The sequence below is a fragment of the Fonsecaea monophora genome (genome assembly GCF_001642475.1).
Source record: "Fonsecaea monophora strain CBS 269.37 chromosome Unknown Scaff3, whole genome shotgun sequence".
NCBI lineage: Eukaryota > Fungi > Ascomycota > Eurotiomycetes > Chaetothyriales > Herpotrichiellaceae > Fonsecaea > Fonsecaea monophora.
Window position 1 is genome coordinate 65,716 of NW_019173934.1, and position 13,654 is coordinate 79,369.

The following is a 13,654-nucleotide window of genomic DNA, read 5'->3' on the forward strand; positions in this document are numbered from 1 at the left end:
GACTCTAACTATAATTCACCGCATCGTTCAAAGTGGGACTCGGTAGTGTTTTGAGACTGAGAGAAGTATCGATAGTGTAGTAGACCCGTCGTCGCAAAAGTTGTGTGAAAAAAAAAGCCGAATCATTTGATGCCGTGATGGGGCCCCTTACGAGAGGAAGTGCGGGGCGTTGAGGACAATCCCCATGATGCAGCCCGCAAGCGTGCCGGCGATGGGGATGGTCATGATCCAGGAGAAAACCAAGAGACCGACTCGCTGCCAGTTGACGGCTTTCCAGGTGCCGTTGCAGAGACCGACGCCGATGGTCGCGCCGGTGATGCACATCGAGGTCGAGACGGGGAGCTTGTACTGGGAGAACAGCAACACGGTGATGGCGGCGCCCATCTCCATCGACGAGCCTCGCGAGGGCGAGTGGTAGGTGATCTTGTTGCCCATGACCTTCATAATGTTGTAGCCGTAGGTGATGAGACCCAGGGAAAGCGTCGCTGACAGCACCGCGAGTTGCCAGATGGGCACCTCAGCGCTGGATTTCGCGGCGTCGCCAGTGTTCCAGGCCGAGTAGATGACTGCCCAGGGACCGACGGCGTTGCCAATGTCGTTGGCGCCGTGGGCAAAGGACGCCGTGCACGCAGTGATGACCTGGACAAACGAATAGGTGTGCTCGACCTCGTTGGGATATTTGGTCGCATGAGAGTACACTCGCTCCATACGTCGACCCTCGGGCGTACCCGTGACGCCGGTCTGTGCAGCGTGGATGTCGTAGTTCACGCCATACAGAACGGCGACGACGAGCATGGCCGGAATGCGTTTGAAAATAGTCTTGATGTTGCGGAGCTCGTAGATCTCGCCTTCGCCAATGGGGTTGTCGTGCAAAGTCCGCATGGCCCAGCCAAGAGGACCACGCTTCTTCCGAAGTCGTGCGTGGAACCTTGCTTGAGCTTCAGCGACCCGTTCTTTGTAGGTCAAGTGGGTGGACTGAGCCTCGACCTCGGCGAGGCTCTTTTCTGCCGTGCTATGGGAATGCCCTTTGACATCAGCTTCGATTTTATCAACGTCATCCTGACTCTCGGAGTCTGGTGTACGAGGAGCAGCTTCAGCTTCGTCGTCGTGCTTCTGAACAACGGCGTAGTCCGGAACATTGGCTTTCTCATGAACATCGGCCGGAGGTGGTCGCTTCCAGAGGAGAGGACCCATGGGCAGATGCCAGAACTTGACGGTGTGGTCCTTTTTGATAACCTTTGCGTGCAACCAGGGAACGAAGAAGATGGCAGACAGGATGAACAAGCCACCACCAACACCCATGGTGACAGAGGCAATGTACCAGGCGGGTTTCTTGTTCAGACCGAGATTGGGAGAGCCCTTGTAGACAACGGACAGAGTGCAGATAGTGCCGGCAACAAGGAAGAAAAACGGCGAGGTAAACACGGCCCAGGGTACCGGGTTCTTTCGCATATGCACCACCAGCTTAATGAGCATGAAGATTGTCGCAGCGAAGCCACCGGAGATGATGGGAGCCATTCCCAAGCCGGCGAAGATTGCACCGAGACCCTGGCCGTCGTTCCAGCCCCATTCTACCTGAGAGGCACCGGCGAGCGCGACACCCACACCCGCAACAGCCGAAATGAGCGAGTAGGATGATGAGACGTGGGCAGAATGTCGGGTACACCACATGACCCAGGACGAGGCACCGGCGAGCGCACAAGTGAATGCGAGCATCTGGACACCAGCGTTGTCATCGAAGGCAGAGAGGGGAATGATCTTGTTCTTGATGGTGGACGCAGTTCGGGCGCCAACAGTGATGGCTCCAACCATCTCAAACACAGCACCAAGGACCATGGCTTGTTGGTATGTGACAGATCTGGACGAGACACTGGTCGCCCAGCTGTTTGCTACATCGTCTAACAAGACAATCAGCACCAAGGCCAAAAGTGCAGGAACGAGGATGAGGTACTTACTTGCACCGTTGTTGTAAGCATCAAGTAGGGCAAACAACGTGCCAATGGCAAAGAGATAATCGTACTCGTGGAGGCGCGGCATCTTGGTGAAGATTGGACAAGTGTGTCACTCCGCGAGAGATATTCAAGTTGATAGAGAGCACGCAAGAGAAAGGAACAGACGGCAGGTCAGGGCTTTTATGTTGACGCAGTGTTCGGAGCGGCTCAGAGTATGTAACTGCAAAATCCTTGCTCTCTCTTGGCTGCATAGGATCAAAGTAGCTTTTCTTCTCCCGTGCCCACGCCACTAGGCGTAGCCAAGTCATCATCAGATCGGAATGTGAGATACCTACTCCGTACTTCGGGCGACATCAAATTCCACATTTCACAGAGTCCCAATGCCTGGGTTGGCCCACGGCCTCTCCGAAGGTTCGACTCGGCGGCCCAGGGGGTTTGGGATGAAGCAAAAGCCAAGGACCGATAACCCACCTGTATTGAAGAGAAGCAAGTTCAAGCCGGACTCAGGTTGTCTTCTCACCTTCCAGAAGGCTTGGCTGCAACTCCGAGCGGGCGTTTCTGCGAATTTGATATATGGCGGGAGCGAGCACGTTCCTCCAGGGAAGTATATAAGTGGCCCATTGAACAGGCACGACAGACAAGGGAACGTCTCCGCCCTTCTTGGCATGGCTTGGCGGAGTGAACCCGCCTTCGCTTCGCCGCTTTGCTCAGGCTTGTCTGTTGCACGGCTCCCGATACGTTCCAGCTCCAATATCGACTTCATCTCCGACCCTGCTAGAGTCACCCAACGGGGCAGTCACCTTCTGATCCCTTGGCATGCAGAGATTTTCTTTTGTTGCTCATTGTCATGGGTGGGGGACTGAATGCACGTTTTCGAGAAAGCGACCCTGAGAGGAACGGACGACATGTCAGATCACACGAGATGGCGGCGAAGTGGGAAAGAGGGTCTTCTGAAAGTCGATCCATTGCAACATCTCGCTTGATAAATTAGTCCAGTTAGCTTCCCACATGTTCCTGCCTTGGGGAATGCCCAGGCTGTGCTGTATGCATCATTAATCTGAGGCATCTGTTCGCGTGCACATAGCCCTTTGAGAAAAGCACACGGTGCCGCAGCACAGGTCATGAAGCATCTGGGCACTTTGTCTCACTGCTTTCGACTTCGATCTCGACGTCGACCCTTGCTAGTAAAGTACTGTGGTGAAGCACTGGCCGGGTAGATTCCTTTTCTCTGAGACCTGCCTGGATATCTTTTTCTTGCCGTGCAGCACAGTCAAAAATTTGTTCCTAGGGCCAACGTTCAACGCGGACAAGTCTGCTGGAAGTGAAGTGTCGTTTATAAAACGACTACCGAGTAGAAAGAAAGCTGGTTGTTTGATGGCACGTGGCTAGGTGGCTTGTCACTGCAATTTCAGCAAACATGCCAAGCAAATATGTTTGCTTAGCCACGTGACTCAAGTACAATAATTAGCATTGGCGGGGTTTGAGTGCGGGCGTAGCATTTGCTCGTGCGACGGAGTCACACAGCAGTCAGAAACCTGACACGTCTCGATTTCTGAGCCTACAAATAGTTCAGCGGGGAGGCAGTCGTTGCTCGCGGCTCATCACTCTGCAGCCTTACCTTTCTCGTCTTCCTTAACCATCTCACAGACGTGCAAGAGTACCATGTCGCACTCGAGGAACCCCTCCAAAACCGAACTTCCAACCAGAGAGAAAGAGTCCAAGACTGAAGCCGGACAAAAGATGGAGGCAAAAGCCGCTCCCAGCAAGCCCATTGGCAAAGCGGAAGCAAAACTTCCTCAGAAAGCAGGTGGAAAGAAAAAGAAGATGGAGGGTGCGGCGCTGATTGGTATCGATGTGTCCAAAGACGTCGACTTTTCAGAATGGTATCAGCAGGTCTTGCTGAAGGGAGACATGCTCGACTACTACGATATCTCTGGCTGCTATATCCTCAAGCCCGCCTCACAATTCGTTTGGGACGAAGTTAGAGCCTGGTTTGATGCGAGGATCAAGAAGATGGGCGTCAAAAACTGCTCCTTCCCGTTGTTCGTCTCTGAGGACGTGTTGAACCGTGAGAAGGCTCATATTGAGGGTTTCGCAGCCGAGGTTGCCTGGGTTACGCACGGGGGCAGCACCAAACTGGAGAAGAAAATCGCCATTCGTCCCACGTCCGAGACTGTCATGTACCCTTATTACGCCAAATGGATTCAGAGCTACCGTGACTTGCCCCTCAAACTCAACCAATGGAACTCTGTTGTCCGGTGGGAGTTCAAGCATCCGCAGCCATTCCTGCGCACGCGGGAGTTTCACTGGCAGGAAGGCCATACGGCACACCTGACCGAACAAGAAGCAGGCAAGGAAGTGCTGGAAATCCTCGATCTGTACGCTCAGATATATGAGGAGCTTCTGGCCGTCCCTGTCATTAAGGGGCGGAAGACGGATAAGGAAAAGTTCGCTGGAGGATTGTATACCACCACTGTCGAAGGGTACATCCCGGCTACTGGTCGGGGTATCCAAGGAGGTACCTCGCACTGTTTGGGACAAAACTTCAGCAAAATGTTCGGCATCACGGTGCAAGACCCTAATGCAAAGACGGAGGAGGAAAAGAAGAACCAGCTTTACGTGTGGCAGAATTCTTGGGGTTTGTCTACTCGTGTCATTGGTGTGATGGTCATGATCCACGGTGACGACCGAGGTCTGGTGATCCCACCTCGCGTTGTCGAAACCCAGGTCGTCATTGTGCCGGTTGGGGTGACTGCCAAAACCACAGAGGAGGAGAGGGACGCATTGTACAAAGAAATCCAAGGACTGGTGGAAGTCCTCAGAGCCGTCAACGTCCGAGTTGAAGCGGATTTCCGAGAGGGGTACTCTCCAGGATGGAAGTTTAACGACTGGGAATTGAAGGGCGTTCCTCTTCGCTTGGAGTTTGGACCTGGAGAGAGCAAGGGCCACTTTGTCACGACATCTCGAAGAGACCTTCCGAAAGCCGAGAGCAAGAGCCAGATTGCCATCAGTGAACTTAACACCGCCGTTCCGGAGCTGCTGGAGACCATCCAGAAGGACCTGTACAACCGAGCGGACGCGAAATACAAGTCGCATGTGAAGAAAGTGACCAACTGGGATGATTTTGTTCCAGCACTGAACGACAAGAACGTCATCTTGCTGCCTCACTGCTTGACCGAGGAATGTGAAGATCAGATCAAGGAGAACAGCGCTCGCAAGGCTGAAGAACAGAGCGGCGTTCCTCAAGATGAGCGAGCTCCGAGCATGGGCGCGAAGAGCCTTTGCATTCCATTTGATCAGCCCGAAGGCATTGAGAAGGGAGTTACCAAATGCGGGAATCCAAGCTGCTCCAAGCTCGCCGAGGCATGGTGCATGTTTGGCCGATCATATTAGTCGGATGCAGGGGAGCAGGCAGGGAGGGTCGGGGATAGACACAATGAAGAGGGCAGACGATGAGATGCCGTGTTCAGAGCACTCTGCACCACGATCCAAGAGCAATGCATGCGTTTGTTTGGTTTGAACTCAGAATCTCCTACATCACGAGGGCCATGCGATCAAGCATATCAGCTGTCATGTGGATTGTTGGTGTTTGACGACAAGAGGCGAGGCCTGTTAGCTTTATCATACAACTGCACCAGCGACACACCACCACAGGCTACCACGGGCTACCACAGGCTACGGTTTGGTCTTGTGGGCCAGGAACAGGATAAGCTCAATCAAGTCCGACCCCTACTGCCCAATGGCAGCGGGCGGTTTCTAAGCTTCTGCTATCAGGGGATGCTTGGCCTGTGTCAAGAGCTCAATTGCCTGGACGATAAGCTGATCTGGGCATGCTGGGGCTGTCATGGTTGAGCAAGAAATCGGAGGGGGGAATATGGCATGGGCTCACGAGGCACGATAGATGCGGTCTAGATGGCGTCAGATGGAGAAAATGAAGCAGAGAGAGAGAGAGAGAAAAAAAGATACAAAAGGGATGTCCAAGTTCCACCCTCTTTTCAGATTTGACTCGGTCACTCCCCAGCCTGTCCAGTCTCCTCCTGTTATATGTGAACGTGCTCAGCTCCATGTAGAACTAACATCCTTTTTACTTGATCCTTTTTGCCCCTCATCTTCAATCTCATCATCCACCTTCCAGCCACAATCCACCCTTACCGTATAATCGATCCTTACCCGCCGAGCCGCCCTCGTTCCCTCTCCGTCTACTCGTCCCCGACGCTGTTGTGGCTCAGGTCTTTCACCTTCTAGGCGCGGTGCTTTCCTTCTTCTGGGGCCCAATCCCGCACCAAATATTTCGCTGTTGCATGCTACCGTCTTCCATTGTTACTTCGCTTTCGCCGTTGCCGCTGGATCGGCCGGCGCCTGTGCCAGTGCCTGCGCCTGGACCAGGCCTGTAACCTCCCGCCACTTGTGCCAGTGTCATCTGGTTGAACATGCCAATTCTGGCCGGGCAGCATTTTTGGAATTCCAGATGGGCAGGAACCATCACCACCTCCGACTTCCTGAACATCTCTACCTTTCGCCGCCTCCTCCACCTCCAACTCCGCCGTTCTCCTTCACCTCTGCGTCCCTCCTTGCTGTCAAGTCTGCGGTCCATTTCTCTCCTTCTGCAGTGCTCTTCTGGGAGACTGGTCGCCCCAAACCCTTTGCTGTCGGAGATCGCATTCCGGGGTTCAAAACTTCAGCCGGTGAGAATACTACGAAATTTTCTTGTGTCCTGTCTTCGGAGAAATAGTACACGAGGGAGACGAAGAAAAAAAGAGAACGGAAGTATTCTAATCAATCAATTTGAACAGCTTTCTTGACGACCCTTCGCGCAAATCTCATCCTCGACCTCGAATCTGCCCCGCCCTCTTTAGCCAACACACCAGACATTCTAAGACCGACCGACATGGCTTCGTCCAGCAGCCTTCCTCCTCCTTCACCTTCGCCTTTAGCGCAAAGCCCCGAGCCCGTCGGTGATGGTTCTGCACTTGCTGAGAAGCACGCGGGACCACTCGACTCGATCCCCGAGCTCACGACTAAGCCCGCCGTTACCGAAGACGACAAGATTGAAGCACTGCACTTGATCGCCGACTCTGTTGCTCAACAACGGCAGCTCGCCTCTTCTGCCATCATTTTCCATCCTTTGACTCTCGCCCTGCTCGTCCTTCTCCTCGGTCTTGCCTATCAACATCTTTATAAAGGCGCTTCCTCAGATTGGGTAATTATTGGCACGACGTCGGCTGGCACTCTCATGGCTGTTCTGATCACCGTGCGCTGGCTCACAAGCGGCTACATTTTTGAGGCCGAGCGTGTAGGGACCTGGAAATGGCTGAATGAAGGCCGTGATAATTCGGAGAAGGGTATCGTGGGTTCCGAGGACGAAATCCTCCTGACTAGGTTTGGCGACGACATCATTGGTACGATTGTCGTTCGCGGTGTGCGCGATGCTCCTGGTTCTTCCGGCAAGTCGCGCAAGAATGCGCCCATTACTGGATATATCCGTGCATGGACAGTCAAGCGCCTGTATAGACGGAAAGGTGTGGGCCAGGGGCTGCTCGAAGAAGCTGTTGCGTTGTGCCAGCAAAAAGGGTGGAGTGGTCCAGAATTTGCAGAGGACCATGCCAACTCGGCGAATATCCTGCACCCGACCTTCTCGGGTGGTTTCAAGAAGAGGGAAAAGGAGGCGAGGGTGATGCTGGAGAGGGTTATTGAGGAGAGCAGGGCAAATGCCAGTGGCAAGAAAGGCAAGAGATGATGACAACGACGATGATACCCCCAATTGATTTGGACAAGACCTGTTCATTCTTCTCCATGTATTTAATCATACTAGACATGGCCTGGCATACGATGGAGATCTTTGATAGACAACTTAATCTGGCATGTGGCCGGGCCGCCTGGATATACATAATAGTTCCTCAGAATACCTCGTTTCTCATCTCCCCTCTCCCTCTGTCATCTGTCTATACCTTTTTACCTTTGATCCGAGTAGAGTAGAGTAGACGATTCGGGCTGATAGACGTACATGGGGCAGGGGTCGTGATACACGAGTACCAGTACCAGTACCAGTACGAGGGCGAGGAGAGACCAGAAAAGGGGCTTTGGGTTCTCTTTTTCAGCTCGAGGTAAACAGACGGGTGGCAGACAGTGAGTGTAGCGAGTGCGGGCGAATGCAGACAAACAGAGCAGTGAGCAGTGAGGTATACAAACAAGCAAAGTACCTCGTAGGTAGGCCCTGCTAAGAATAGTACCAGCGTGTTTGCGTCTGACGCAGGACACTGTCCAAAACGCGTTGATGGTGATGACCACTCATTCATACATTCCTCTCCTTTCCCTCGATTGTCGCTACCGCTGTCGCTGTCGCTGTCAGTCGCAGTCACAGTCACAGCCACAGATATAGAGCCTGGAATCAAAGAAAAAAGCCTTGTCATGATTACTCGCACGCGAGAAAGTGGTGGTGTTACAAGAAATATTCCCCAACCGGCTTCTTCGCAGGCATGCCTCTCGTGCCTTGCGGTGCGGCCTCAAAGACTCTATATCTCCTCCCCGGCGTGGCGAGGTTCCAGAGCACGCCGGCTCCACCGCCACTGCCATCGCCTCCCACAGGTTCTCTGCGGCCTTGGTCGCCGTTCGCCCTCTGTATGCAGCCGCCGTTGGACCCGTCCTCGCCCAGCTCGAGGATCGCGGCCACGTTGCCGCACCGATAGCAGTAATTAGGGGCGCTCCAGACCGTCACGATTGTCTTGTCAAACATCTCCTTGTACCCTTCCATGACCAATTGATGCGCCCGCGCAATCAAGGACAGGTCGTTGGCGTGGTTGAAGTGTCTCACGATGTCTGCGCCAAAGAGAAATCCCGCGCCTCGTGGACTGAGTCCCCAGCCCTCGATCTCATCCGGATCAGACCACAGAAGGTCACACATTGCGCCTTCGTGGGGCACTTCTTGTTTGCGGTCGATGAGACGGATTTTGTCTACGGTTTCGACAAGCGGAGACAAGCCACCGTGGACGCAGAGAACTGCGCCAGTCGAAGATGTGGGGGGCTGGAAGAGCGAGGGAGGCGGCTGACTCGGTGAGGATTGAGGGGCGTCGAGAGATGACGGGAGGTCGACGTCCGGCGCGGGAGATATTCGACTTCCATCAGAGAAGGCATGTGACTGTTGTGAGTTCATTGAGAGGCCAGCGAACTGACGACGGAGAGTCTTGGAGATGATTTCTCCATTGGCATTGAGGACCTCGGATTCGAGGTCTTCATCTTCCGAAGGAAGTGTGGATTGCGTACTGCTGTCGTTCATCGAGGAAACCATTGCCCCGCCTGTCGGAGGCGGGACGTCGGTGGTTGCTCCCAAGATCAACGCCCCCAGTGCCAGATAGTCAAAGACTTCGCAACAATACCGCCAGACATTCGCACTTCCGTATTTCCTGATACATTCATCGTAAAACCCATATACGGTGGTGATCTGCCTCGACTCGTGGTTGCCTCTAATAAGGGTGATGCGGTCCGGATATCTGACCTTCAAACACAGAAGCAACAGGAAGCTCTCCAAACTGTAGAAGCCCCGATCCACAAAGTCGCCCATGAATAGGTAGTTCGTGTCCGGGACGTCGCCGCCGACGCGGAAGAGTTCCATCAGGTCGTGGAACTGGCCGTGGATGTCGCCGCAGATGGTGACGGGGGCATCGACGCAGACGACATTGCCTTCTTCGATGAGCAGTTCGCGCGCCTTGTAGCAGAGTTCGCGGACTTGAGGTTCGGGGATCGGACGACACGCGCGCAATTGCGCAATCGCTCTAGATAGACTTGTGCGTCAGTGTATGCTTCTTCCAAAAGGTGTGAGAAAGGCCGCTACAGCAGGTCGCACTTACTTGTCGAGGTCGCTCATCACCGCGGCGCAGAGGATGAGAATCGGGCAGCGTTGAGGCACATGGGTGTAGGATGTGTATAACTTTTTGGGTCTCGAATGCGGGTGGCGGTAGGGATGGCGTCAAAGATGAGCGTAGATAGTGGGATGAGTCGACGATATCGACCGAGTTAGGCAGCGCGTCTCCGGGTGTCAAATCTCCGTCGGATGGTCAGATTCTGCGAGCGGGAGAGACAGAGAGGTTCAAGGACTTGTTGCTTTCGATGTGCTGATCGTGGTGTCGCGTGCTGTGAGGGAATCTTGTGGCGGTCACAAAACTGCGACGCCTGCCCAACATGGGACTTTTACTATGCAAAAAACGGCGATCGACTCGGGAGATCCTCGGCAGAGACTTGGGTGAGTACAGCGGAGCATTCGAACATTGACATGATCTCCGCAGCGCATCCGCGAACCAGCGAGCCAGCGAACCAGAGAGCTTGTGAAAGTCGAAGCTCTGAATACATGAATTTAATGTGCAGAAAAGTAAAACTCCAGCTTCTCGGTCCATCACTCCCCCCCAATTCCTTTGGAGACCTACATAAGTTGGTCCTTGACATATCCTCCCACTCTCCCTCTCCTTTTCCAGTCCTGCGTACCACATTCATCCATGGCGACCAGTCAATGAAAAGTCACACCACACCACTGCTCCTCCCGTGCACCATCGAGCAGGGCAGAAACCTCTTCCATTGAGAGACGAGAAGAGGAGGGGAAAGAAAAAAGAGAACCTAGCACACAGGACCTATAAAAATGCCACCGCATTTACACCCGCGTTCGACGGCAACCTCGACTCTTTTCGCGGGGACGCTGCTCGCATCGTTCATCGTGGTGGGCATCCCGCACGTCTTCCCCTGCCCTCGTCCGCGGACGGGGTACGCGACGGACTCAGCACGGATAGAACTGGATGAAGACGGGAACCCTGTCCCGCGACGACGACAGGTCAGACCAACCGACAATCTACCTCCCAGCAAGGTCTCGCCAGATCAGCGTGCTTCACGGATCGGGCAGGAAGGACAACAACAGCAACAGCCACAACAACCGCCTCGCAAAAGCCCGCAAGCTCTCCAAAAGGGTCTGGCCGCGTCCAAGAACCTAGACGAAGAAGCAGCCTTGTTTCGAGAGCTGCAAGCCGAGGCGGAGCTGTTGGAGAAGGAGGCCAGGTCGGCGAGAGAATGTCCCGTGCCCAAGCCACGGGGTTGGGTGGGGAGGATTTTGGGATTCGAGGAACAGAGTCAGAGAGTCGTGGATAAAGAAGGTGGATGAGGAAGGGTGTCGCATCTGTTGAATCGAGATCTTTGACAGATAGCCCGTCGGCTCGGCGAGTTGAATAGATGGGAAGAGCTGGAAAAGTCGACGGATCAGTGGCTCGGCTATTTTGCACCAGCCCATCTAATGCCAACAACAACGATGGACAAAATATGGGCAGAACGTACCGTCCGGTATTCTTGAGGCGATAGCAGCAAGCCGCAACGGTGGTGGTACTCAATGTTGCTCTCGACTGGGCACTGGGCGCCGGGCATGTCTCTCTCGGCCAATCTGCGCTCTATACAACCAACCCAGGGATTACTCAGGCGATCAGATGCCTCGCCTCGGCCTAGAATTACTGTGCCCAGAGAGAGCCACAGCCAAAATGATCACTTCCACACGCCCAGAGACAGAGCCAGCCCACAAGACAGACATTCCGGGGCGTGTTACGTCGTATGTACCAGCCTAGACCAGGCCACCGCTTCACGAATGGATATGGATGACTTTATATCCTCCCCATGTATCGACCAGGATAGAAGCAGCCGCTGCAATGGAAGAGAATAGGATCATCCATGTATGGAGAGCTCAGAATGGCGCGAACAAGACGATGAAGCCTCATCATGGCCATATCTTGATCGCACGAAATGTTGTTTGCCTTTTATCCAAAACTTTTTGCGCACCGTCTGGTAGCCGCGCCTGACTTCCAGGACTTCCCGGGCCATTAGAATCGTGCAAGCATGAAGAACATCAAGAGAAGAAAGCAATAGCTAATCAAACACGTCTCCAACTCCCTCCTCCGTCAGTTTGCAACATGTTGTCCTAGTCACCTCAGATCCGCGTCCGTTCCACTCACTCAATCACAGCTCCCTCTGCGCTAAATATCTCCACCTGTCCACCGACGAACTCTGTCTCGGCATATTTGCATCTCTCTGCCTGTTCTCAACCGTCCCTTTCCTTGTTGTTGATGTCCTTCAGCTTCACCCCCGTCTTCCAATCCACTTCTCGTGCAATCTTGGTCATCCGCTCAAACACTGGCCGTCCAACGTATCTCCAGAACCCACCTGCGCGAACACACGTCTCCCGTTGCTCGTTTTCAAACCTTTCCAGATCATCTTTCACCAGAGCCTTGAGAGCCGCGACGATAGAGGAAGTTTGCTGCGGAGAAGAGGCAGGGGCTTTGTTGATTCCTCCTCCGACACCATTCTTCTTCACACCGACACTATTGGTGGTGGGACCTGCAGTGTTCGCGGTGCAACTAGTCGATCGAGCATGGCCTCCATCAATCCCAAGCTTCACCAAGACAGCAACGAGCAAGTCCTCCATCTCATCGTCCTCGGCATCACAGTCGTGCAGGCCTTCGCTGAATCTCCTCTTTTTTCCGCCGACGCCGTGGTAGGATATGCCAGCGATCGAGCTCTTGCGCCTTTCACGTTCACTTTTTCTCCTCTGCGCAATGCTGGACAGCAGCGTCTTCTTGTGTTCCTGAATGCTCGACATAAACCCCATGTTTCTTGCAATTACCTCTTCGATGGTCTTGTCGCTCGCCAATGGATGTGTCGCTCTTGGTTGTGCTCCTGGTCGTGCTCCTGCATTGTTGCCGTGCAAGACCTCAGCAACAAATGACACATCTGCGGTGCGGACGCCGATGACATGTTTCTGTTGATTCTTAGCTGCCTTGGATTGCGACTTTGCTGTTTTGGCGGCCTTTTTAAGCGCTCGAGCTTCAGCCTTGGTCAATCTTGTAGGAGGCATGTGCTGTTGGTCATTCTCGTCAGCCGTGCTGGTCGTGGTGTCGGTCACGGTCTCAGCTTCGTCATCCTGGTCGGTTTCTTCCCCGACTTCGAAGTCATCATTGCCAACATCGAGTTGCTGGATAGCTTGCTGGATCAAAGGGACATTCACTGGCAGGTCTTCCAGCAGGGTTCTTGGTTTGGCTGTGTCTCTGCCATTTGCGATTCTGTACTCTGCGAGAAGCTCTGCAATCTTTATTGTACAGCAAAGCACAAACGTCAGCTGGTCGGGCTCAATTCCTTCTGTGGCATGCCAGTTGTCCTCACCGCAGTCACCACCATCACCTTTGTGTGATGTCCTGCAGAGGAAAGGTCTATGTTATGAGTTGCTTCCGTCACTCACCTTCCTGTGCCTGTTCTCATGCAGCTCATCGGCTTGTATGCAGGAGAAGCAGTTGTGGCTTGTGCCGATGGCGTGCATGGTCTGATGGTAGCGAAAGCAAGGGATACTGTGGATGCCATAGCATGTTTGACGCGCCTTTGGGTTGCTCATCTTCGTGGAACAGAGGTAACAGCTGTGCTCTATAGGCGCGGACATGTGACATGGGTTAGCTTGTGCTCTCCGCTTACATCGCCACGTCGTGGCAAGGCTTGTGAAACAAGGGGTAATATCCCAAGGTCATTTGCTTACCGAGCCCAGAGGCGGCCTCCCATTTGAATGGGCTGTTTGGCGCAGCTGGATCCATGGTCAGAGTCCGCTCTGCTGTTGCTACTCCAAGGGTTATCGACTTCTGTGCTTCAGCTGTGTGATTGCTGTATTTCACAGACAGAGCAATGGGCACCAATATGTT

At 53.8% G+C, this 13,654-nt stretch overlaps 6 protein-coding genes across 6 annotated transcripts; 3 read left to right on the top strand and 3 right to left on the bottom strand.

Annotated features, from left to right (window-relative positions):
- Positions 1-147: 147 nt before the first annotated feature.
- AYO21_00740 (hypothetical protein) lies at positions 148-2,037 on the bottom strand (the record flags this gene model as incomplete). The annotated part of the gene is made up of 2 exons (XM_022650728.1): positions 148-1,898; positions 1,956-2,037. The coding sequence occupies 2 exons, from the start codon at positions 2,035-2,037 to the stop codon at positions 148-150; spliced, it is 1,833 nt and encodes a 610-aa protein (XP_022516731.1).
- A 1,577-nt stretch (positions 2,038-3,614) lies between these two features.
- On the top strand, positions 3,615-5,345 carry AYO21_00741 (hypothetical protein; the record flags this gene model as incomplete). The annotated part of the gene is made up of 1 exon (XM_022650729.1): positions 3,615-5,345. The coding sequence occupies one exon, from the start codon at positions 3,615-3,617 to the stop codon at positions 5,343-5,345; it is 1,731 nt and encodes a 576-aa protein (XP_022516732.1).
- Positions 5,346-6,420: 1,075 nt separating this feature from the next.
- On the top strand, positions 6,421-7,689 carry AYO21_00742 (hypothetical protein; the record flags this gene model as incomplete). The annotated part of the gene is made up of 2 exons (XM_022650730.1): positions 6,421-6,637; positions 6,746-7,689. The coding sequence occupies 2 exons, from the start codon at positions 6,421-6,423 to the stop codon at positions 7,687-7,689; spliced, it is 1,161 nt and encodes a 386-aa protein (XP_022516733.1).
- A 702-nt stretch (positions 7,690-8,391) lies between these two features.
- Positions 8,392-9,813, bottom strand: AYO21_00743 (hypothetical protein; the record flags this gene model as incomplete). The annotated part of the gene is made up of 2 exons (XM_022650731.1): positions 8,392-9,721; positions 9,797-9,813. 2 exons carry the CDS (start codon positions 9,811-9,813, stop codon positions 8,392-8,394), a joined length of 1,347 nt encoding a protein of 448 aa, XP_022516734.1.
- Positions 9,814-10,578: 765 nt separating this feature from the next.
- AYO21_00744 (hypothetical protein) lies at positions 10,579-11,091 on the top strand (the record flags this gene model as incomplete). Its single annotated transcript, XM_022650732.1, has 1 exon — positions 10,579-11,091. The coding sequence occupies one exon, from the start codon at positions 10,579-10,581 to the stop codon at positions 11,089-11,091; it is 513 nt and encodes a 170-aa protein (XP_022516735.1).
- Positions 11,092-12,012: 921 nt separating this feature from the next.
- Positions 12,013-13,356, bottom strand: AYO21_00745 (hypothetical protein; the record flags this gene model as incomplete). The annotated part of the gene is made up of 2 exons (XM_022650733.1): positions 12,013-13,056; positions 13,207-13,356. 2 exons carry the CDS (start codon positions 13,354-13,356, stop codon positions 12,013-12,015), a joined length of 1,194 nt encoding a protein of 397 aa, XP_022516736.1.
- Positions 13,357-13,654: the final 298 nt, after the last annotated feature.